Source organism: Dryobates pubescens, chromosome 15, assembly GCF_014839835.1.
Source record: "Dryobates pubescens isolate bDryPub1 chromosome 15, bDryPub1.pri, whole genome shotgun sequence".
In the NCBI taxonomy this organism is placed as follows: Eukaryota; Metazoa; Chordata; class Aves; order Piciformes; family Picidae; genus Dryobates; species Dryobates pubescens.
This window is the reverse complement of record NC_071626.1, coordinates 14,826,764-14,852,267: the sequence shown is the minus strand read 5'-3', so window position 1 is coordinate 14,852,267 and position 25,504 is coordinate 14,826,764. Positions and strand designations below refer to the sequence as shown.

General features: G+C 41.3%; 1 protein-coding gene across 2 annotated transcripts in view; it reads left to right on the top strand.

The window, feature by feature from the left end:
• The first annotated feature begins 938 nt into the window (after nucleotides 1-938).
• Nucleotides 939-25,504, top strand: part of BRAF (B-Raf proto-oncogene, serine/threonine kinase) — a 76,314-nt gene continuing 51,748 nt past the window's right edge. For both annotated transcript variants that reach the window (XM_054168104.1, XM_054168105.1), the window contains exons 1-2: nucleotides 939-1,238; nucleotides 15,467-15,568. In XM_054168104.1, the coding sequence (XP_054024079.1) occupies nucleotides 1,095-1,238; nucleotides 15,467-15,568 (246 nt within the window). In that variant the 5' untranslated portion in view covers nucleotides 939-1,094. The remainder of the gene's footprint in view (nucleotides 1,239-15,466; nucleotides 15,569-25,504) is intronic.

The window sequence follows — 25,504 nt, the reverse complement described above, 5'->3', positions numbered from 1 at the left end:
GAAATCCCATCACGCAGACAAGGTGCAGGCAGGGTCGATACTCATATTTGGAAAACGGGGTCTGCTCCCAGGTCCCCAGACTGAACAAAACCATCTAGAGGGTGAGCTGTTATCAAGAAGGAAGGGGTCCCGATTTCTGCTGAGCTCACGACCAGGCCCTTCCTTCGCCTGATGCCCCCTATGTAAACAGCACCAGCCTGCAGCAGCCGAGGGCCTAAACGCCTCAGTGGGGACAAGGGGAAACCAAAAAAAGTGTTACCAATTACAGTAATCAATTATTTTAGTTATAACTACAACAGGCACAACATCTTCGGAGGAAAATGTGAATTTTGGAAGTATCTGTCACTGTTGCCTGAGTTTACAAAATCACAACGCTACCGTTTGCCAAACGAAGTCAGTCCACTTGAGAGTCTGGCGGAGCCTTCCCTCCCCTGGCTATTTACTGCCTTCACCGCAGTCCTGCTCTGGCACACTCTTAGCTCACACAGCTTGTCACATCCCATCTCTTTCCCTTTTCAGTCCTGCCGGCACCTTGGTTTCGTTTCCATTCTATCCGCAGGTTTGCTGTGGCTGAGGCCGTCGCAGAGAAGGACCCCAAGCCGAGGCAGCGGCGGGACCCCGCCGTAGCTGCCCTGGTAGCTGGGGTCCAAACCTCCCCCAGGGGCGGGGTCTGCCCGCGGCTTCTCCGGGCCCGCCACCACTCGGCAGCCCGCTCGCGCAGCTGCCTGGCAACCCGCCGCCCGCCCGACTGCCCTTTGCGCCGCCAGGGGGCGCTGGAGGAAGGGAGGCGGGGCCGCACCGAGCGGGCAGAGCCCGTGCCCACGTTCGAGTTCCCAGGGCGACGGGTGGTCGCGCCGTGACGTCAGGGTGTTTCCCGGTGACGTAAGGCAGCTCATGCGCAGTGGTTGCGGTGGCGATTCTGGGTGACGTCACGGGCCGGGCGTGACGTGCCGGTGGCGCGGGCCGCTGGGAGCTGGCCGGGATCTGTGCTCACCCCCCCTCCCCCTCCCACTACGGGTCGCGGCTGGGGGCGTCCCGGCGTCGGGGACGCGGCTCCCCCCTCTCCCTCCCTCGCCCCAACGCTTCGATCCAAGATGGCGGCGCTGAGCAGCGGCAGTAGCGCGGAGGGGGCCTCGCTCTTCAACGGGGACATGGAGCCCGAGCCGCCGCCGCCCGCGCTTGGCGCCTGCTACGCGGGGGGCAGCAGTGGCAGCGGCGACCCGGCCATCCCGGAGGAGGTGAGGCCACACGGTGGCTTGCGGCAGCCCCCCGCCCGCCGATCGCGCCTCCGCCCCCTCTGGCCGGCCCGCACCTGGGGGCCGTCGGTGGGACCGGCCGGGGCGGCGTCGGTGGCGGCAGTGGGGCTCGCCGGGGCCTAGCGGGGGTGGCTGGCGGCGGGGATCCCTCCACCGGGGAGGCCACGGCCTCCTCCCGCCTCCGGCTCGCTCCAGCCGCCGCCGGTGATGCAGAGTTGGGGTGGGGGGGCTCCGCGCTTCGCCGCGGCCTCGGTCCCGCCGCGCACCCCTCGGCGCCTGCAGGCAGCGCCCGGGGCCCGAGCCCCTTCTGTACCGGGGGCGGCCCGTGCAGCCGTGAGGAGGCGGCGCGCCCCGACCCGCGGGGGTTGAGGGGAAGGGCTTCCCCCGCCCCGCCGCGCTCCGGCTGCGGAGGGGTGGCGGTCGCGGTCTGATTTCAAACAAGCCCTACTTCGTGGCCCCGCTGTCACGCTTGCTGTTACCTGGTGGCTCTGGCTGGCAGAGCTATGTGGAGGTTTTGTAATCGGCTTCCTCCGGTGGTTTTGAAATACTCGAAACATATTTTAAAACCGGGGTTGGTGCGTACAGCTCCTTTTGTGGATGTTGGCCTGGCTCACCGTTTCTGCACAAGGGGTCTGAGGAAATGTTAATTGTCAAGGCACTGAGAGTGTCGGGGTCTCTGGTTTGTGCCTTTCTTGCATACTTCCTGTGTTTGAGGGCATATTACTTAACTTCCCAATCCCGTGGAGAGCAAGCAGTACTACTTGTTTTGCGAGGGTTAAAGTGTAAGTTGCTAGCACTTCTGAAACATTTTCAGAAGGTGGAATAAAACATGCCATAACAACACAAGGTATTTTGCAGGTTGGAAAACTATAGGAATGAATTGCCAAATGCCATACATCGAGTCTCTACTGGAGGTAAACAAGGATGCCAGAAGCTCAGGCTTCTTGTTCTGAGCATTAGGTGCTGAAGGTTATTTCAGCTTAGCTTTCCCAAGCATGTTGGTGTAATCAGTACAGGATCTGTCATCTGGGAGCAGTCTTGTGGCCCTGTGAGGTGCTGAGCCCACCAGGTAGCTGCTCCTTGTTGCTGTAGGGGAAGAGCCTCCAGGAGGGAAAATGAACTGGCTTCAATCATCAGCTCACAGAAAGGGTCCAGTTTCACGCCCAGCTCACTAGAAAAAGGCTATAGTTTTATCCATTTTATTTCTTAATAGCATAGTGAATTATAGTGAAATGAATGAGTTGAGAGGTTTGACAAGTGCTAGAGCTCATGCTGGGTAGATGACCAGAAAAGAGAAACAGGGAAGGAGTCAGCCCCTATTGCTGCTAGGGTGAGTTGAGATTAATTCCCTCATGTTAAGGAGCAACTGGCTTACTTGCTGAAGTCAGGGAAAACTCAGCAAGATACATGAATTTTACACCTAACCAGCAGGGTGATTAAATGTTTTGAGTAATGCAAGTCCAGTCTTAACTTTCCTGAGTAACGAGAAACTCAACTGGTTGAGAAACTTAAATACCTGAAGAGTGGGGTTTAACAAGTGCTTTCTTTCAGCAGGAAAATGAGGTTAAAAAGCTTCTTGCTGACATTTTTTGTCCAGATTGTGCTGGTGAAGCTGTGCATGAAACTGAATTTCTCATTTAGTTATTTCTGGTATAGCAAAAAAATTCTCTCTGGAATTATTTCAACAACTAGTTTATACTATGGTCCTAGAAACAGTACTATCAATAGAGCTGAGTTGGGTAAATAAACAGAAGCACAGGAGAATGAGATGTGGAAAGCAATGTCAGGAGGCAAGAACTTTTAAAAAATGAAATTTTCCTGCCAGTGCAGAGTATTGGTGAAACTGCCTTAAGTCACCTGAACTTCAGAAACATTCTAGCCAGTCATTTGATTGTATTCCAAATGCTAAATTACATAGTAGGGATTCTCCTCCTGGCCTGAATGTCTTAGATGCCTACATGAGAGGGAGCAAGAGAAGCAGTCTAATGTCTGGAAAATCTGCCAACCAGAGAGGTTGGTATGCTCTAAGTATAAGTGCATCTATTCAAGATTAGGAAGAGTGTGTGGGTATTCTTGTGTTAGTTATATGCAAACTCCTTATACATTGGAAATACTGAAACACAAAGGTCTAAATTAGAGTTTCTGATGTGGCTTTCTTCTTCAGTTAGCTAGTTCTTCCTCAAGTTGTAAGCAATTAGATTTTCATTACTGTCCAAGTACACCTATTACTTCATCTAAACCTGAATTTTTATTAAAGTTCAAGACCAAAAAATTGCTGACGCAGCTAAAATGGAAACTCTGTAATACTAAAACTAGTCTAAAGCATAGTGCAAAGTGGCAGAAGTGAGAAAAATACTGAAGTGCTTCTAACTCATGGCTCCAGTGCAAGTGCATGTTCTAGTGTTGTTTCATTCCTTCAGGACAAAGCAAATCTAAGCTTTAAAAGTAACCTTGCTCTGGAAGCCTATCAAGAAGCATAACCTCACTTATTCTGAGGATACACCTGGAAAGGTTTTAGTTCCATTTAATCTTTTGGGAACTGTCTTGATTTCCAGAAGGTAAACATTCAGTTCTATATTCAGTTTCTAGTTTTAGAAGAGGGGTGGACAATGAGAATCTCTGACAGACCTTGAAGTAGTCTTACACAGACTTGTTAAGTTGCAGCCCTGAAGTTAAGAAGGTACTCTGTATCAAGATGATAATCAAGTGTAGTGTTGTTTGAAACCAAATCAACATCACAAATTCAAGGGTTGGGATATTGAAAAGCAAGCTGAAGCTGTGTCGTTCAAGTTGTGACAAGTTTTTAATCAAATAATGAGTTTAGATCTTCAGAATCCTAACTGCTGATGCTTAAAATCTAATGAAGTCATTACATAAGAGTTTAATAATTGCTGAAGTATTTTTTTCTGTATCAAATGTCAAGACTAGTAAGAGTAGCTGCGCAGGCGTTCGTATAGTACATTTAGGAAGCAGGTACCTCTTGGAGGCACAAGTGCAGGGGGTAAGTGAATTTAGCAGAAATTTTCCTCTACTGCTCACTGTTCCATTGCTGGTGTTGGGAGGCATAGGGTAAGTGCTGGCATCCAGAGGCATGTAGGTTGGCTTCTTCCCCACCTTGAAATCTTAGGACAAGTGATTGTTTGGATGGAAGGTTTTCAGAGTAGTACCAGGTTGTTGATATAATAAGGTGTGTGTGACAGCTGGGAGGAAAGGCTCTGGTCTTGTTGCTAGAGATTATTTACACTAATATTAAATAATTCAAATGGAATTTTCTGTACTCACAGCTTTGTGTCCTGAACTGCTCTTTGGGACACAAAAATTACTTTGAAGGTTGCGAAGTGACAGCCTGAGCTATTGGATGGTCAATCATTTTCTAGGCAGCACTGCTGGAATTTATCCTGCCTGAATATTAGCTATATATTTAGAAAACTTAATGTTATAAAACAGATTTAAGAAGAGTAATAAAATGCAGAGAATTAAGAGGTGCCTGTAACCTTCTAATAGGGAGTGGTGGGCTGTCATAAAGTTGCACAGGAACACCAAGAGAAAAATTGAGTTGGTTTTGTTGCAATAGCATGGGGGGAGCCTGTCATGCAGGGAATTAGATTAGCTTTCCTTTTAAGTTTCTAGTCCTCTGAAGAGTTTACAATTTAAACATTCTAATTATTTGTAAAGTTGAAACCATCTGAGGTGTTTCTCTTTTTTTAATTGCTTTTGTAATTTTGAGAATATGTTGGATATGCTGTTGCATTTGTGTTCAGTAATTGGGCTAACTCTAGTCTGTGAATGACATCCTATTGAATTGTGAGAAGTTAAACTTCACCTTCAAGGTATTTTATATCCAGGGAGTTCTCTACAGGAATATATCTCAAAAGATAAATAATTCTTTTGTTTTGTACAGCAGAGGAAAGACCTTAGCTAAATCCTACGTTAGATTTCGGGTCACAGCTTCAAGAAATATGTGGTCTGGGAGGGGAGAATCTAGAGAATAGTATTAGGGCTGATCTGAAGTCTAGAAGATCAGAGCTTTGAGGACAGGCCAAAAAAAAATCAGTTATTTAAAAGAGAAATTGAAGCTGTTGAATCTGATGCAAGGAAGAATGCAAATAACTTGTTCTCAGCTTGTGGCAGTTACTCTAAGAAGTAGTGAGTTTAAATGGTAGCAGAAGAGAGAGTTTCATGTTAAATTTAGACCTTTTTCTTTATGGCTAAGGGTAGTGAAGCATGAAAATACTTTCTTGTTTATAAAATGTCTATTAATAGATTCCATCACCTCCTCAGCCAAACATATATCAGGAGTGATGGGGGAAAGTTGATCCAGGTGTAGAAAAGATGATGACTTCAATAACCTCCTCATCTTTTCTTCCCTTAGGCTTTTTATTATTTGTTCATGGCAAAATCCTTGAGTTTAAGGGGGGATGATAAGGAGAGTTCTGCTTAGGATATTTTTCCCAAAAGGCAATAGGGTTAACAGCTCTGTTCTGAGGTAGCTTGTTTGATTACACAAAACTTGCTTAATGAAGTAGTAGCTTCTTCTGAAAAAAAATCTGTTGTCTCAGGAGGCTTGTTTCTTGTCTCTGTAGATATCCACAAACTAACTGGATACAAGGTCTGTACTGAGGTTTTTGTTAATTTACGTTGTTGCTTGAGCCACTAATGCTGTTCTCCTTTGTATTTTCTTGTAGTTCTTAAGCTCAGAGACCTCTTATTTTTAAAGCTGTTCTAATAATATCCTTCTTTAAACTTGTTTAGCCAGGAGAGGCAGTTCCTTTGTTGCATGCAGTTAAAAATACTGTAGAACAAATTAGATTTGTTTTATTTATGGAGATGCCTTTTGATGGTAGTTTTTGTTTGCTGGTTATTGTGTGGGTTTTTTTTTCCAAATGGAAAAAACACCAGCATTTCTGGAATGCTCCAGTATTCCACTTAGTTTTGTTGTTTTGTAACAAATATGTAGTTCATTTTTATTAATCCTTACATCTGTAGTAAATTTGACTGCATTAAATACTTTGGAGGTAATTTTAGTTAGAGGGAAATAAAATTTTATTTATACTTGCAAGAGAAACAAAAGAAGGTTTCAAATGGTCTTGAAATAGCTAATTTGCTTCCAATCCAGTCTTACAGATGGGCTGCTTCATGGTTGAGAGGTGTGTTGTGGCTTGGGTTTTTTTGAGACACTCTTAGGCTAAGCATAAGTTTTAGCTAAGTATTATTTTCACTTCTGAAGTGTAGGCTAATGTGCAACACAGTAGAAACGTAGTCATAACTGTAGTCCCTAATGGTTGGTGCTGTGTCTGATCGCTGCAGTTACAACTGAAGTCAGTCTGTGCTTTGCCACCCGGAGTGGGAGGTTTTGCTGTCTCCTGTGCCTGCCTCAGGCTGCTCAGACAGATCCACTCCCTTCTGCCAGCTTAGTTCCACACAGGTCTTTTTCTAAGTCAACCTGTTAATGCTGAAGAAAATTTGCGTTGCTTGTGCTGGGTTAATTTTCTGAAAGCCTCGTGAGCTGAATCTCCTCCACAGGGCACCCAATTAACCTCCAAACTCTTGTGAGATAGACAAAAGGCATTAGGTTAGGGAAAGCAGTGAGATAGACAAAAGGCATTAGGTTAGGGAAAGCAGTGGTAGTATGGTGGGAGTTTCCCCTTCCCTCATCTAAGGACTCTTAAGTCCTCACACATCCCTGCCCTGTGAAGGTGCACTGACCCTTATTTTGTTCAGGGTTTTTTGTTTGTTTGGGGTCTTTTTTACCAATGTGTCTACTTGAACAAGAAGTCTTGTTCAGCTGAGGCTTCCTGAGCTAGGCTTGCAAGATTTAGATCCTAACACTTGAGATCGTTAGGGTGTTGAACTTCATCCTAGGTTGTAACAATCTTACTCAGTCTTTCATGATTGCTTCTGGGTGTACCTTTCACAGAAATATGATTACATGCCATAGTTTTGCCTGTGTGCTGGGGATGTGAAGGTCCTCTGTGAGCTACTTGTATAATAAGTACACTTTTCCAGCAGCTTTGACCACGTGAGAGTTCTAGGTACAGTATTCAGGTTTTTGAAGTGTGAGATGGTTTTGGTAGTTTTCAACTCTTCACACATCTGTATATGTGAACAGAGCTGCTTTCTCATAGCAACTGCAGGGTGCAGAAGTCAGTATGCCAGATGAATTTCTGTGCTTCAGCTTTTTTATTCTGCTTGCTCTTGAGCTTTTTAGGTGTACAACAGAATTTTCTTCATCTTCCCTCCTGCACACAGTTTCTTTCTAAAACAATGACATAGATTTATATGCAGCTGATTTCCTCTTCTGTGACTAGTTCTAAAGATAAACAAGGCTGCCTGATGCAGAATTACATGCCTTTTCTTCTTTTTTTTTTGTCTGCTTAAACCCTTGGCTGCAAGTGTTTGGCTTGTTACTTCACCTTTTCAGTGTTTGTGTGTTTTGAAGGAGCAACAACAATGCCGTTCTTCTTTCTGTTTCTTACGACATTTTGTGAATGTGGACCCTAGTGAAAAAGTGAAACAGGCAAAGATCTAATTTTCAAACATTCCTGTTCTCCAAAGGTGCTGTCAGTTTAGGCAGGAGTTTTCAGAGAACAGTGGTGCTAGCTATTGTCCCATCATGACACTACCAAACCGTCAGGAACAGTCAAGATCAGAAAACAGAACCTGTGCTCCTATTGAGATGGAGCTTGTTGTGTGGTGCTGATACAGTGCTCAGTATAGAATAAATTCTCCACGCTACCAATATTGGATTCTGGAGATCATAGGAGTGTATTTGAGCACTGAAGGAAGCTTGTATTTTTCTGAGGTTCTGATCAAGTGAAATATTCTGGTGGATTCTCCAAGTATAACTGCACAAAATTTAGTATGAAGAGGCAATTCAATTTCTGCACAGAGTGCTGGCTTTCATAGAATGTCTTAGGTTGGAAGGGAACTTAGAGATCATCTACTTCAACCTCCTCACCATGGACAGGAATGCCTCTCAACTAGACTTGGCTGCTCAAGGCCTCAACCAGCCTGGCCTTAAACAGAAGGAAAGCAAATTAAGGTTGTTAATGAACAAAATGTACTGTTTAAAAATGTGTTACATAACTAAGTGGCTAGGAACTGGGGGTTTGTACCACAGCAAGGCAGTTATCACTCTAGTGTCTTCATCTGCTGCATAGTGAAGCATCTTAAACAGTCATTAGTAAAGCTGTTAAATGCATTGATAAGTAGCAAACTTTCCTATTGCAATTACATTGTGTTCAATCAACATTTTTCTGTCTGTTGGAGCATACAGACTTGGTAACTTTTTATTTCATTCATTATTCTATTTGTTAAGGAATGTTTTGAGGGTAGACATTTCTGATGTCTAAGTAGCATGTCTAGTTTTTTTAATCCCTCTTATCTGCTAATAATTCACTAATGTGAAGAGTGCTATAAAATTAACGTGAAATAAAATACATCGTTATGACTTTTAGAAATGGGTAGTATCAAGGTGTTTGAATGGTTGTATATGCCTCAATCCTTGAATTGGTTTTGTGATTGTATTCATTAAATCTTAATAGGTTGAAAGTAGTTGTAAGTAATCTAGAGCTTTTAGCAGCATCTTGAGACAGCTTTCATAAAGGATTTCTTTGAAGCATTCTCATCACTTTTCTAGAATACAATTTGTAAGTGCTAAGAAAGTCTCTTGTGGATGTTTTCAGCTTACATACATTCTTGAAGATGGAGATAACTTTTTCCAGTCTCTTGATTGAGTGTTTATAGGTTATAAGTCTTGCAGCAGTTTTTATATACTAAATAGATCTCCAGTTTCATCAGCTGAAGTTTGACTGCATGGTGGGGTTATATTTTCTTCTTTGTTTGGTTTTGGGTTTTGTTTGTGGGGAGTTGTTTTGGTGTTTGTGTTGTGGGGTTGTTTTTGTTGTTGCTGGGGGGGTTGCTCCTTTTTGGTTTGGTTGGTTTTGTGGTTTGTTTTTTGTTGTGTTCTTTTATTCTTTTTTTCCCCCAAATTTTTAACCTAGATAGTTGTTTTCAACATCCTTCTGTAATAGCTGTTGTATCTTGGTTTGGATGTTTTTGTTGGGTTTTTGGTGTGATTTTTTGGTTGGTTGGTTGGTTGTTTTTTACTTTCTGAACTGCAATGTGTGGCAAGGAGACAAATCTGCCTTTACAATTATTTCCTTTTTCCTGTTGGTACTAGGGTTAGTCGGGCAGCATGGTGTGCCAGGTGGAATGAAGAGTGCCATTTAGGAGGAGACTGGTTTCTATGGGAGTTTCTGTTTGTGACTTGTCTGTGATTGGAAGCACATTACTTAATGTTTTACAAATAATAGTTTTTAAGTACATTTTCTGTTTCAGGTTTTGAGACCTGTTTGCAGTAAAAACAGGATACCTTAGTTACTTTACTGGATTGCAGATACGTCTGAACTAACACAATATATCTAGAGTTGACTAAATTCCATCTGTCTCTTGGATTTTCTAACCAGTTGATAGAAGACACATGCACACTGTAGTAGTAGTTTAGTGGCAGTATGTTGTGAAGTGTATAATAGATTATTTTATAGATTGATAGCATGAACTTATAAAAAAGGTGATGATTATCATTTTTGGGTAGTCTGTGTGTTCTAGCAAGGAGAGAGCAGATAAGTTCTGCAGCTCAGCTGAGACCAAGTTTATTTGTTTTGTCATTTTAATTAATGTGACCCAAGCTGTGTAGGAGCTCTGCTCCACTAGTGTTTGCTCCTTATAGGCAATTACTGTAATTAGCTGGTTGGCTGCTTGCCTTCCATCACAATCATGACTTGCCTTCAACTTGAGGTGTGTGGAGAAATAGTCTGATGTATGCATGATAGGTTTTGTTCTGTTTTGGTTTGGTTTTTTAATTTCACTGCTGTTTGCATTTAACATGTTGAGAGTCTGTGATAGTTAACTCCATATAGGAAAATTGCTTTCTAAAATAAGTTAGCCTGGTAGTTGGATTTCTCCCCCAGCCCCTTTTTTATTCTAAAACCAGTGATGGTCTAAGGAAAAGTTGTTAAATTCATGAATGTAAATACAGTGAATCTTTCAAGAACTTGATCTGTGCATGATCCTCATGAATACTGCATAAGTACCACAGTGAATAAAAGACACTAGTAGTAATGCAACACAAAAGCCTTGAAGAATGTGGAATTAAAGATTTAGTTAGATCAAAGAAACTGTGCAACTGGTGGTTAAGGATTTAAATTAAGGATACAGACATGTCTTATTTTTCACACTCTGCTCTTCTACTGTGGTAGAAAACATTTGCTGTTTTTTCTTCACGTAGCACTTGGAGGCAAATTCTACTTAGGAGCAAAGCAGCAAAGATGGTAGGTGATGGAAAAAGTCTGAGAAGGAAAGAGAATGCAAACTGAAGAAGGCTGCTGCCTCATGGTAGCTTGAATCCATCTAACTGAGCTACAGAGGAAAGGTGACATTTTGAACCAGCTCAGGTGGTCACTCTGTCCTTTGCCAAGCTGTTGCAGCACACTAGACTGGCAGAAAACTAGCCTTGACAAAGAGTACAATTTTCTACTTGTTTAGCATACTGAAATGGTTCAGCAAAGGTTTAAGTTCTGGAGAACTGAGGAAGGAGGCAAAGGTAAATAGCCAAGGACAGTAGGATAATTGAACTTGCCTTGTAGATTGGTGAAGGCTGCAAAGCAGCCACTGCCTAAGGCTCTTCATGACTTTGTTCTTAGAGAAAATGTTTGGTTATGTTATAAGGGTGGGCTTTATTGAGCTTTGTCCTTTATAATTCATTATTGTGTTTAATAAAATACTTTAAAACACCTGTAAGAAGCAAGGAACATTTGAAGTATGACTTTGGTTTGTTAAAGAAGAGGCAGACCAAAAGGCTGCATATTCTTCTCTAAGAGTAGAGCTGAATGATGAGCAATTCACATTCACAACTAAACAAAGAAAAAGACATAGCTTACTCTCAGCTGCAACGGATGGCTTACAAGTAAACGAGAGATGCAAGAATATTGAGTGAAAATTAACTGTTAGTAATACCAGGATTTTGTGTGGTAGAAGTTCTCTGGTAAAGAATGCAAATCTATTGAATGTGTTTGTCTTCCACTTATTTTTTTCAAGGGAGTTTCTGCTGCTGGTTCCTCAAAGATGGTGCTCTGATACTTGCCTGTTAGCTTGGTCAGGTGTTTTCTTTTTTTGAGTAAGGGAGGAGTTGCTGAGTGTTTGGGTTTCGTGGGGTGGGTTTTTTTGCTTAATGGGAAGAGTATCACAATAGATGCAGTTGAAAATCTGCATTACTGGTTACATGGACTTAAGAATCACACTTTCCTTCCTAAAAGATGTTACCTGTTAAATGGAAAATAGTTTTCATCTTGAAGCCTTCTGCAAATACTGACTAACTGCTGTGCTTACAGCAGATGTCTGTTGATCACATTACTGTGTTAGCTGACCAAGTTATGATCCTAGGCATTAGACAGGATGGTACAAGAAGTGGTGTATCTCATCTCAAGGATTTTCCTTCTTGAACTTATTATATCTCTTCACCAAAGCCATTCTTCATCACTCTAGAAAGACATGTTCATAGACTTGACTACAGTAACTTCTGTGGATATTCTTTTCTGTAACTTACTTATTGTTCTGTGATTGTAAATTTCTACAGAATGACTATGGTTGGAAAACACCTTCAAGTGTGGACTTTCTAGCTAGCCAACAATTAATACACACTGCAAAATTTGTATCTCAGACTGTAATGGAACTGCAATAAAAATGATACGCTACTATTAATAAAAAGTTGGGGAAGATAAACTAGGAAAGGCAGCCTGAATGCTGTTGAAAATGCAGTAAGCATGAAAAGCCAGGCAGAGAGTAGAAAAAATGCAAAAATTAACACAGTGGATGTGTGAGTTTAAAGAAGTTTTCACTAAGAGATGGAGGAGAGCTAGACCCTGAAGTATAGGAAGGAGGAAAGGACTATCCACTCTATCTGCATTCTGTGGATGACTGCAGAAAGTGAAAAGCCCGCTTTTTGTAAGGTGCATGAAGAGGCTCAAGGTTGATGGTGAGGGGGCTAATAGCTCAAAAAAAGATACTGAAATGTGAGGAAGAGGTAATAGTAATCTTCAACAAAGGAACTAAAAAATGTGAACTCTGCATTTGACATGCACATGCTGAGGTGGGGTGCTGAGTTATTAACCCCACTCCTGTCCTCTTGCTTCTCCAATTCTAACACTTCATTTCCAGGTTAATTAAGACATTAGTGCAGCTAAGAACAATCTTGTACATGTATGACAGCTTTCTAAAGCATTTTTGGACAAAGTGGATCCTAGCTCAGTGGACCAAACAAATTGACTGTGTAAGAAAGAAGCCTGAAGGGACTGATTAGAGTAGTATTGGGGTAGGTATTGATGATTTTGTCCTCCTTGCAAAACAGTTTCCAAACATTTTTCTTCTTTTTTTTTTTAATTATCTAGTTGGTTGTATGAACATATTTTCCATCATCACCAAATGTGACAATCCAAATGCAGGCCTGGACAAACAAAGTTTTGTGTTGTTTTGTTTTGTTGTTTTGGGTTTGTTTTTTTTCTTTAAAGAACAGATTTGACCACTCAGGTGTCTTCTACAAGGTACATTGCTTAGAGTGGAGATGAAGATTTGAGTATTGATGGCAGAGACAAAAATTCTAAAAGATAGTTTGCTTTGTTCTGTCTCAGGCACTGCATATTTTGACAAGCAGCAAAGGATGCAAAAATAACTTTATGGCTTACAGCCTCACATTTGTGGAGACACGTTCTTCCCTGAATAGAATAGATTTAGGCTTCTACTGTGTCTGGCTTGCCTCTGGCTTCAAATAGGTCATCATCTTTATTACATTGCAAGGGAGTGCTTATTTGCAAAATTAATGCACAGTTATCCACAATAGGCAGATAGAAGTTGATATATTCCAGTATCTCTGGACTATTTCCAGTCTTCTGCCTGTGTCCATGTTGGCCTGCGTCAGCTTCCTTGTGTCAGCAGCACTGAAAGGAGAATCGAATCTGATCATTTGTGATAGAGAATAACCTTAGCCTAATGCTACCAGATGGAATAGAAAAATGTATTTGAGGCTTTTTTTTTGGAAAAGTGATGAGGTTATCCCAGCTGTAAAGGATTTATTCCTTATTTTTTTCATGGAACTACAATGAAACAGTATCTTCAATAACCGTGCTGCTTCCTATGGGAAGGGACTACACTTGCACGTGGATGATACTAGGTGCATTGCAGGTTCACTTCAGAATACGTTTAAGATTTCTGTCACTTGGAATGGCATTGATTTTTTTTGTGTTTCTGCAAGATACTTGGCAGTGGGAGTTTCATGATTTTCTGCAGGTCTGGAGTTCCATAAGTGTAGTGGGTTGCTTATAAAAGTAACAAAAAAAGAGGTCTGTTCTTTCTTAATGACCTGCAGGCTTTCACAGTTTGCATTTACTTCTAGAGTTAAGTGTGAATAAAGTGTGGGTAAAGAGATTACATTACTGTGAGATCTTGAGGAGGAAATCATATTAGCATGTGCACATTTAACTCAAAATTTGGTTTATTGTGTTGTATAGGAACAAGCTTTTTGGTCCAGAACTGATTGCTAAAAGGATTCTGTATTTGATGTTTTTGATATTTGGTTAGATACATTTTTTCACTGCTGGAATGTTCATGCTTATGTGGAATGAGACAAAATATGAAATCACTGGCAATTTTTGTATACTTAGTTTTTATTTGGAGTGCTACTGAACTCATGAAATTTAGTTAATAACCTAGTGTTTCAGGTTTTTTTTCCCACAGAGATGATGGGGATGTATGTTGGCTCAATGTCTGTAATACTGGGCTGGTGCACGCAAGGCAAGCTGAGCTGAGTTATCTCAACAAGCAGGTCTGCGAGGAGAAAAGACAATCCAAAGTTGGTGGCTCTATGGGCTGTGGAACTGCAAAAGATAGGGTGTGGATTTTGTGACCTGTAGGTACTGTGGTGTGCTGAAACAGGCATTTTTGAGGCCCATGAGGTGACCTGGATAGAGCACCAGTTCTGAATTGCAGTTAGGAAAAAGCTCAACTTCCTTCAGTTGAAGTTCTGTATACTTGAACGGGGGTTGATTCTCAAGGAGCCAGGTAGTTAAGGGTTGCTCTGGACCACAATAAACTGTGCATGAGCATATTCACTGATAGGGGAAGGCAGAGGATAAGTCTTGCTTAAGTAAAAATAAGTAGAATTTGCTACTTCAAGCAAAATTGTGAAGCTTGGAAATTTGCCATGGCATATGTGTTCTTGTGCATACCTAATTAGGGATAGAATATGCTACTCAGGACTAGATTTGTGAAAGTTTTTTCAGTTTGTCAGAAGACTTTTGATGAATATGGTACAATAAATAGGTTTTCCATTTCTGTGAGCAATAAGTAATGATTTGTTGCTGTGGTTTACTTTGATAGATTTCCTTCTGCCTTCAGCATACTTTCAGCTGTGTGAATAGCCTTTCTAAGATGATAGAAATCTGTATTAGGTTTGCCTCTGAGATTCACTTGTGGAAAGGCTTTTGCTTTAGTGACAGATACATGGTAGGTAATTCAGGGTACCATTTTCAGCTCTCTGAGCAATGTTGTCTTCCATTAAGTTGTAATCTGTATATTTTATTCTATTGTTTTGGGGTTACAAAATACCTCTAAGATTATGGAGTCCAACCATCAACCTAACACCACCGTTGCCATTAAACCACCTCTCTGGGCAGCCTGTTCCAATGCCTGATCACTCTTTCAATAAATAATTTTTGCCTAATATCCAAACTAAACCTCCTCTGGCACAGTACCAGGCTATTTCCTCTCATTCCATCATGTGGTACTAGGGGCAAGAGACCAACCACACTACAAACTTCCAAGTAGTTGCAGAGAGCAATATGGTCTGCCCTCAGCCTCCTCTTCTCCAGACTAAACAAATCCCTGTTCCCTCAGTTACTCCTCATAACCCTTTACCAGTTTGAGTCACTCAGTTTTCACTCTTGTCATGATATTAACTTAGCAGGAAGATTTCTGCCCTCATTGGAGATTGAGTGCCTTGCCAACATCCAAATAACATGCTTTCATTGTGCATATTGCTGTTGCTCAGTATTATGGACCTCTGTAATTTAATATCAAGAAATCTAATTATATTTTTTTTCCTTAGGACATCCTCTAGGCTCCTTTTCATTACAAAAATGTTCCTTTTTCTGTTTTAGGTGTGGAATATCAAACAGATGATTAAGTTAACACAAGAACATATAGAGGCACTGCTAGACAAATTTGGAGGAGAGCATAACCCACCGTCAATATATTTAGAGGTAAGTTTAGATTCAAATGAATGTGGTTAGAATAATGGTGTGTTAACCTTAATCTTATATAAAGCATCTTGTCATAGTATCATAGTATCAGTCAGGGTTGGAAGGGACCACAAGGATCATCTAGTTCCAACCCCGCTGCCATGGGCAGGGACACCCCACACTAGATCAGGCTGGCCAGAGCCTCATCCAGCCTGGTCTTAAACACCTTCAGGGTTGGTGTCCCAACCACCTCCTTGGACAACCCATTCCAGGGCTTCACCACTCTCATGGTGAAGAACTTCCTCCTCACGTCCAGCCTGAATCTCCTCACCTCCAGCTTTATTGCATTCCCCCTAGTCCTGTCACTACCTGATATCCTGAGAAGTCCCTCCCCAGCCTACTTGTAGGCCCCCTTCAGATACTGGAAGGCCACAATTAGGTCACCTCGGAGCCTTCCAGACTGAACAGCCCCAACTCCTTCAGTCTGTCCTCATAGGAGAGGTGCTTCAGCCCTCTGATCATCCTCGTGGCCCTTCTCTGGACACCTTCCAGCACCTCTATATCCCTCTTGTAATAGGGGCTCCAGAACTGGATGCAGTACTCCAGGTGGGGTCTCACCAGAGCTGAGCAGAGGGGGAGAATCACCTCCCTTGCCCTGCTGGCCACACTTCTCTTGATGCAGCCCAGGATCTGATTGGCTTTCTGGGCTGCAAGTGCACATTGAGAGCTCATGTTGAGCCTCTCATCCACCAGCACCCCCTAGTATCTCTCCTGTGGGCTGCTTTCCAGCCAGTCACTGCCCAGCCTGTGTTTGTGTCTGGGGTTGCCTCGACCCAGATGCAGGACCCTGCACTTGGTCTTGCTGGGCCTCATGAGGTTGGCTTGTGCCCACCTCTCCAGCCTGTCAAGGATGGCATCCCTTCCCTCCAGTGTGTCTGCTGCACCACATAGAATTAGAATCAGAGAATACCTGAAGTAAAAGAGAATATTATTCTTGTATATTAGGAACTTAACTCTCTCCCTGGAGTTGGAAAGGAATTGTTTGGGAGTCCTGATATGCATCAGTATTTCCTGTATTGCTTCATCACTACAGATTCATACAGTTATATTGACAGAAGAAAGGACTGCATGCATAAGTTACATCTGTTAGGAGTTAAATGAGTGTCACTTGCTCCAAACTCTGCCCTTTTCTTGGTTCTCACAAGTATGAAGTAGCTGGAGGTCGACTAGATTTCTTTTGTGGTCTTTTTAATTGTAATTGCTGCCTAAAGGCACTGGGTAATTAAAGATCTCATTATTTGAGGTACTGCTAGCTTTTATATTAATATGTCAGATCAGGGCACTAGCTTGATTATACAAATGTTGACATACTGTCCCTAACAGTTAAGGTCGAATGAGGCCCTCTATAGTTGCTTTACTTGTTGCTAAGTGAAATGGGAGTATTGAAAGAGTACTAATCACATTGTAACCACTCACTGGTATATAAACACACCTCTGCTTTCACACAAACTGGTTTGTTCCATATGTCTGCATTTAAAATTGCCACATTTATGTTGGTTTCATTAGATTGTGTATCAAATTGCAAGAATAATGAGATTAGTCTGTAGTAAGTCTGGATTTCAAGTATTGAATTCATTAGTTCATTACAGCCATTTTCTCCCATCTTAATTAAAACTATGATCCCTACACTGGAAGTTTTTTGGTTATTCTGTAGTTCATTGATAGGGAAGAAAGCATTAGCAGTTGTAAATATGTATTAGGACATGGTTATGGTAGTGTGAAGAGTATGGTAACTCAAAAATAGGTGATGACTGTAAACCATGAAGCCTAAATGTAGGTTTGCAGTTGCTGTTGAGATAATACTGCAATTCTGGTTCCTCAATGTGGTGGGGAAGCCTGCAAGATGAAACAGGGTTTACTGTGGTGCAGTGAGTTGTGCTGGATCACAAAGCAGGTCTTGCGACAAGTTAGGCTGGTACTAACAAGGGAACAGTAAACCATTGGGAGGAAGGTGGAAGTGGCTGGGATTCTGCTTTTTGAGTTGAATGAGACAGTGAGTCTTGTGACAGGAACCCACCATCACTGGAATTAAAAACCTTGCTTCTCCCAGCTCTTTGCTGCATAGTTCCTCCACTTCCTTCGTTCAGGTACTTGCAGTGCTAGTAGTGGCCAAGCACTTCAAATTGCTAACCTGAAAGGATAATACTCTGGTTTTGTTGGACTAGTTTTGCATCCCTTTAAGAAACTGAACTTGTTGCTGATGAAGATCATTGGGCCCCAAAGCTGGAGTTAAGGTTAGGGAAGGGGAAGAGCTTGCACTTGTGAACCAAAAACCTAGAAAATGGGGTGAGAGAGGAGTGGAGCTTTCTGTTTGAGTGGTCATTATCTTAGATTAGATCATCCTCAGGTGGATTTATTGAAGTGAATAGGATTAAATGCAGCAAACCTGTCATTTGTTTAGTGTGTCAATTTCCTGTGGGAGAACTGAAGTGTGAAGCAAAGAAAAAAGAAATCACAGGCTATCTGATACATTCAGAAGTAAGATTACTATCTACCCTTGACCATTCATTTCAGCCCAGCAGCAGTTGTCTAGTGAATCCTTTCTGTGCCTCACCCACCTTTTTGGCTGCTTTTGGCTTGATCAAGAAGAAGGGTTGCTTTCTATTGTCAGAATTTAGTTAGCAGCAATTTACCTGAATCTAATCTAGTTAGTAGAGCTAATGTTTGACAGGTGGTGGAATAGAAAGTCAAGAGAAAGGGCCAGAGCAGCCCCAGCTGCAACATGAAAGGATGAAGCTATAACTCAAAATCTCTGAACGCAGTCTGATCAAGAGTGGAAGAACAGTTCTGCTTCTAGAAAATGCAGAACTAAGAAAATACAGTGATTTTGATAACAAACAAACAAACCCCCAAACAAAAAAACCACAACAGGAGAGTATGTAGAAATGTAACTTAAGTGGTTCAATGCATGTCTGTCTGGCATCTGCTAGAAATAGCAAACTTCCTGTATACAGTCACTGTGCTGCATCAGGCCTGTTGCACAAGTTCCATACCTGAACCGACTTCTGTGCATGACCTCACTTTCCTCTTCCCCTAATCATTCACACCTAGGCTGTGTGTACTACCTCTGAAGTGCTTCAACAGTGACTTAAGCTCTCTCCATCCTTTTCTGAGTTTCATATTTGGAATGTTTTGTTGAAGTCTCATTTTTGGTTGCAAAGTGCAATAGTGCCCTGCTTTTACCTGGAATCTATGTGGGTAATCTTGCTAGTCTGTTACTTCAGTAACAGGTGAGGTTACTTATTAGTACAGGTGAGGTCTCAACCAGAGCAGAGCCAAGTGTCAGAATCAGCTATCAATAGGCTGGCCACTCTTCTCTTGATGCAGCCCAAGATGTGACTGGTCTTCTGGGCTACAAGTGCGTGTTGTTGGCTCATGTCCAGCTTCGCATCCCCAAGACCTTTTCTGCAGGGCTGCTCTCAATTTCATCATTCCCCAGCCTGTACTGATACCTGGGATTGCCCTGACATAGGTGCAGGGCTCTACACTTTGCCTTATTTAACCTCATGAGATTCTCTTCAGCCCACCTCTCCAGCCTGCCCAGGTCCCTCTGGATGGCATCCTGTCCTTCAGAGTTATCAGCTGCACTACTGAGCTTGGTGTCATCTGCAAATTTGCTGGGGGTACCTTCAGTCTCACTGTCGATATCATTGATGAAGAGACTGAACAGCACTGGTTCCAATACAGACCCTTGAGGAACACTACTTGTCACCCATCCCTATCTAGACATCAAGCATGTAGTCCACTTCTCTTAGCAAAAGTTGGAATTGGCCAAAGCTAATTGCTGCAAATGAACACTTTTTCTTTCACCTCTGTTCTCTTCCACTGTTGTAAACATGTAGTTTGTTACTGCAATGCTTTCTGCAAAAGCATGGCTTTTTATATACCTATGAAAAGCTTGACAGCTGTCCATCCATCTTCTAGTGTGTAGAGTTTCAATACAATAAGAATTGTTTGGTTCTTTTGTACTCCTGTCTGGTTTTAGATCCTTCGTTTATTACAGATCTTACTGCTCACGTTTACAGAAATTACAGCACCCCTTGCACTAGCTCCTGGCCTCTGCTGGAGCTGTTTCTGTAGACACATCAAAGAAAGTTGTGGTTGAACCTGGTGTTTCAATTAAAAGTGGACAGGAAAGGTCTGGGGTAGCAGAAGTGCAGAAAGGAAAGATGAAGAATTTATCCAGAAAATTCATTCTGAAAATAAAGCATGTAAAGGATGTAGTAAAGTCACTCATTGAGTATACATTATTCAAAAACAAGCATTTATGGCTTAGTTACAGTTGCTCAAGAAAATAGAAGCTAACAAACTTTTGTTTCTGTGCTCATCTGAGAGTAAGATTATTAATTTTTTTTTCAGTGTTTTTTATTTAATTCTGAAGTGGGTTCAATGCATTTTATATCAAAAGAGCTTTAAAAGTGACAGCTCTTGTCACAGACATTATTTTGGGATTCATCAATTGACTATGAAAGAGGAATGGATTTCTTGAAATATCAAAAGTGATTGACAGGCACTGTGCTGAATTCATCATATATTTAATTATTCCTGCAAGCATAGGTACTCAGCTTCGGGGACATCTTGCTTCCATCCGTCACTCCTCAGTGGCAGTCGTTGAAAGGGGACTGTAGAGCATGGAGAGTAGGGCCTGCAAGCCTGGTTGGGCTACTTTGCAGCTGCCTGGGTATGGGAAACGTAGTGTGAAGCTGGAGGGCAGGGGGTAGCTTTTCTCTCTTCTCTCAGAGCACTGAAGTAGGGGCTGAGGAAGGAGACCAAAGTTTCAGAGACTTCCGAGTGTGTTTTTCTGAGTACAGAAGTGGGAAACAAAATGAGCAGAAGACAGCAGAAAACATTTGTGATTAGCCACACCATTTTCTTCTAAGAGTTATAATTAGTGATAGCTTCAGTAATCTTAGCAATGTTCTCCAGTATGATTACAAGAAAAACTTTTCTGCTTGTTCTGGCTGGAAGAAATAATAAATGTATTAAGCAGTGACCATACTAAAATCTAAAAATGGCTTGCAGCTAAAATTCTTGTGTAGGTAATCCTAGTTCTTAACTTCCATCCCCGGTGTGTGAACACGGATCTAACAGACCCGTGAAGATCACTGTCAAATATTTGAAATAACTGCTTGAGTCAGTAGATGTACTAAAAGCATCTTCCTTTTCTTCTGGAAAAGAGGCTGCAGGAGCTCCTCAGTAGGCTTTACCACACTTTTTGGAAGTACTCTGTATCGCAGCAGCTGAAAAACATCAATGAGTTTTGTCTTCCCACATAATTTCATAGTGCGTTATATCTGTCCTTGAAGTGCTGTTTCCCAAAATACAGTTTGTGATTCACTGTGGAAAAACTCTTTTCTCAAGGGTTTGTCAGGCACTGTAAATACTGGAAATCTTTAGTGCAGAAAAGTCTAATGTTGTGATGCTGGGAAAAGTTACCAGTTAGCAAAAGGGGTTAAACGATGGGGGTGAGTATTATATAATACTAATCAATAATATTTTTTAAGGGTTTTTTTGGTCTCTATTAACAAAGTACTGAGGAAATGGATAACTAGAGTTAGGGAGAGGAGAATAAAGATCAGCACATTTCAACTTGGTACTGGCAACAAATGCTATTTACAAACTGAAATGAGCAGTACAGAGTGAGGTGGGTCAAAAGCAGACACCTGAAGTGACTTCATCAGATTTGTTAGCCTTTGTAGACTCTTAATGAATGTTCAAGGAGAGTTTACCTATTTGAAGTCCAAATATGCATTGTGTGTCCTTGACTCATAGCTGCATGTGTGATATAGCTATGAACACTTCAACTGTAAGAACTTAGCCCCTTTACATGTAAATAGTTCTTCATGTAGTAAGAAGTTGCGTCCTGGACTTGTAAGTTGCTTCAGTTAACAGTACAAGAGTAAGCTGCTTGCTCTTTGTATTCAGATTCCAGACAAAATAAATCAGTATACAGATGCATAGATAGGGTGATACTGGTATCAAAATAAGGTTTAAAACTCAGTCAGCTTTCCAGTATTGTCCTGAAGGAATCATCAATTTTTGTACTTTTGGAAGCAATGTAAATTGAAAATCATGGTAGAGGGCTGTTTGTCCCCAGCTGCTATGTGGATCTTGGGTGTGGCTGAGGGGTTTTCGTTGTTTGCTTGTTGTTTGGCTTTTTTCCCCCCTTTTCCTGTGAATTTTATTCAGAGGCCTTGCTGTGGCCATTTTTGATAGTTTGGCTCTCAAATCTTAGAGTGTTTCATTCCTTATTCCTATATATCTGAAGAATCCACACAGGAGGTCAAATTAATGAATTAAAGATGATTACCTCTTTGCTAATCTAAAGTATGCTGACTGCAATAGCAGGCAGATAGAGTCTGAAATGGATCTTGGTGCTGAGTCTCAGGTTGTTCAGACTGCTTGTGGGATTCCAGGAAAACGCTAACTCTGGGTAAAGCACTGGGAAACGTCATGGTTCTTTGGGGAAATTCAGGTTTATTTTTACCAGACTCCTAACAGATGCTGATCAAATATGTTGGACCAAAACTGGAGTGTCTAAAGTTAGACTAAATGCATATTTAGGAGTCTTACTAAATGAAGAAATCCTGACGTATGTAACCGTCTATCTTCAGCTCCCATTTAACTTAGTGGGATTTGCATTTGATCAACAGTCTAAAAGGTCAGACATCTTTTAAATAGAAACACAATCTCAAAGACCAGGTAACTATAGTTTAGGCTTTTAAGAGTCTAAATTTGATTTACCATTCTCAATTAAATTTAGATTCAAACCAGTTGGTCTGTGGGAGTTTAGACTACGTTCATAACCAGATGTGGTAGGGGGCAGGAAGAGGGAACCATGTTTGGCAACTTAGTTTTGTCCTGGGTTAATTTGTTTGAAAAATACATCATTTGTTGCTTTTTGCTTCCTTGGATGTTATTACTAGAATGTACAGCCTGGCTGTGGCTCAAGAAAGCAAACTTAAAAATACGATGTTAATAGTGACTGGGTAGTGTCTATGCAGGAGAAGTACTGGGGAGTGCTGGTGCGTAACCAGCTGAGCTATCAGTATTCCATGCTTGTAACATCAACACGGGGCTGCATTAGCAAGAATGTAGCTAGCATGAAGTGGGACTCGTCTACTGACTGCTAGTGTTGCTGCATTGAGGTGTTCAGTGTGGGGAAAAAAAGACTCAGGAGAAATTTGCAGGCTCTTGTAACCTAAGAGAGGGCCAGGCTTTGTACAAACATGAACAGCAAAAAGGGAAGAGGCAGTGTAACAGATGGCCTCAAGTGAATTTCATAAGAGAAAACTCTTCATCATGAGAGTGGTTGTTGAGCCTGGGAACTACTTGCCCAGAGACTACGGAGTCTTCATCCTTCAAGACTTTGAAAACTTGCTTTTGCAAGGCTCCGAGCAATGGCATTCAACTTGAAAAACTACCTCACTATTAATCAACTATCTGTATGATTTGCAGAGATAGCTTCCAACTTTCCCCACACACACCCAGCCCCGCTTCTTTTTTCTCCTGTGATTCTGTATCGAGCTGAAAGAGAGATTTAAGTTTTCTTGTAGGACATTGCTTGCTTCTTAATGGAAATATGTAAACTGAATGGATTTCATTCCACTTTTTTTTTATAAACACTTCCTTGGAAATACCATTTAAATCCTTAACTTAATGAATTGCTTGAATGTCCAGCTTAAGCTGATCCATGCTGTAGGTGCTGCACAAATGTAATTTTAATATTTTGTGGGGTTTTGGGGGGTTGGAGATTTTTTTTAAAAAAATTCAAAAACCCAAAACCATAGAAATCAGTCTTATGGCCCAGATGGCCTTGACTGACTTGAAGGTTTGTGTTGCTATCAGTGCTTGTTTGGCCATGCCGCTGCAGGTCTCTGTTGTAGACAGGCTAATTCTGCAGCATCATCTTTCTTTTAACTAGAAATACTAGCCATAGGTAGGTTTTGCCATTGTAGTTCTATTTCAGCTGAACTCTGTGGGATAATTCTGCTTTGGCTTGGTGGTGTTGACCGTGTAAGGTCTACGGGTGCGAGTCAGCAGCTAAACCAAAATTTCCCCGAAGTACTTATTTCTGTGAAGATGAGACTCCATTGGAGCTATAGGGTTTCTGCTGCATGTTCTGTTGCGCCTTCTATATTAGAAAAAAATTGCTGCTTTTTTAGAAATATGCTTTTAAATTCCACTGATGGCTTTCTAGTTCCATTACATCTTCTTATAGGATCTTCTACGATGACATTAACAGTGTAATACTTGAGGGCTTTTGTCTCCATAAAGCCTAGAGAACCTTGTCGTGCCAAGTTTAATGGTGTAGTACTGAAAGCCAGCAGCAGCTCCCAGCTTTCCATGCTTGTTGTTTATTCTCTTAAGATAAAACATTTGACATGGAGTTTGCAGTACTGTCAGATTAAGCAGCCAGTGTAAACACTGTAGGACTGAGTATTTCAAAAGCCGTGTGTAATTTTGCGGAGGAACCGAGCCCACGAGTATCCGGAAGCAGTGTGATGTTGCATGCGTTCAAACAGTATTTTGCAATGTTCATGAGAAAGGGAAGTAAGTATTTAGAAAAGTATTGGTGAAATGGTAACAGTTTATGATTCTTAATTTTTGTTTACTGAAAATAGTTCTTGACACATGAAGCTGGAATTTACATTAAAAGGTGATTCTGGAAGTAGGAGGGAGTCACTTGTACTGCTGTACATCCACGGCCAAAAACTGGCAGCATTTATGATTGGGTAACCTTCCCATTTGCTTTTGATAGCAGATTTGGGATAGGGTGAAAATGTTTTAATGTTAAGTCTGCCAAGTTTGTTGTCTATTTGGGAAGCACGGGACACTTTGAGTTTTTAAAAGAAATAGTAAGTAGTTCTCGGTTTCCTGCAACTTGTATCCATTCATTAAAGATGAAACCCATAAAGATTTAGATTTGAAAAATGTGTTGTTCACCACCAGTCTTTTGAATCCTTTTTCTTTCTTGGTCCTCACTCTCCAGTTATCATTCTCTTTATTAACACTGTTGGGATGATGACACAAATTTTGAACGTGGGTCCATCCTGGGACATGCCAAGCCTTCATAAATAGGGAAGGGCCATCCACTGTTTACTCACACATATAACCTGGAGAAATACATTCATAGTGAAATGTAGTATTTGTGGCAGCAAGACTTGAGTGCTTTTATTTTTTTCTCTTTAAAGTTATTTATTTTTTTCACATGTAGACCCTGCAGACTTTTGGGTCAGTTTAATTCTCCTCTAACTTCAATCAATAACATGTTATGCATGCAACACTTGAGGAAAAGCATTTTTAAAGGTTAATTTTTTTAAAAAGGAAATTTTTCCTAACAAATCTATTTTGTGACACTGAAAATTTATGCAGCTTGACATAGATCTTGGTCTTGCTGGAGAGCTGAGCAGAAAATTCTGTTCCCTTCTGCTTAGATGTTAGATTTGTTTGATCTTTGTTTCTTCTTGACTGTAAAGGTCTAACACATCCTTGGTTAACACCCATGTACTTGTGTAGCACAAAATGCACATTCCTTAACTGATTCAGATATTTTAAGCTACTCTGTTCTAAGTTATATGCTGAGGAAATAATTCTGATACCTAGAAGAAAATCAAAACTTTCCTGTTATGAAGACAAAGTTGATGGAAATACACTTTCAACAGCAGTATATACCAATTATAGATTTGTATTACACAGCTTGCCAACAACGCTTCACTTGACTTCATTTGGTAAAAACTTAATGGCCAGATTTACTGACATTTTTTTATTTGCTAAAGACACTTGGTCAGTGTGTAATCAATTTTTACATAAACTTGGAAAATCAAATTAATATCCTGCAGATGTTAAAAAATTCTTTCCAAGGATCACTTTCACATGTTTATGGCTGCCTTTGTA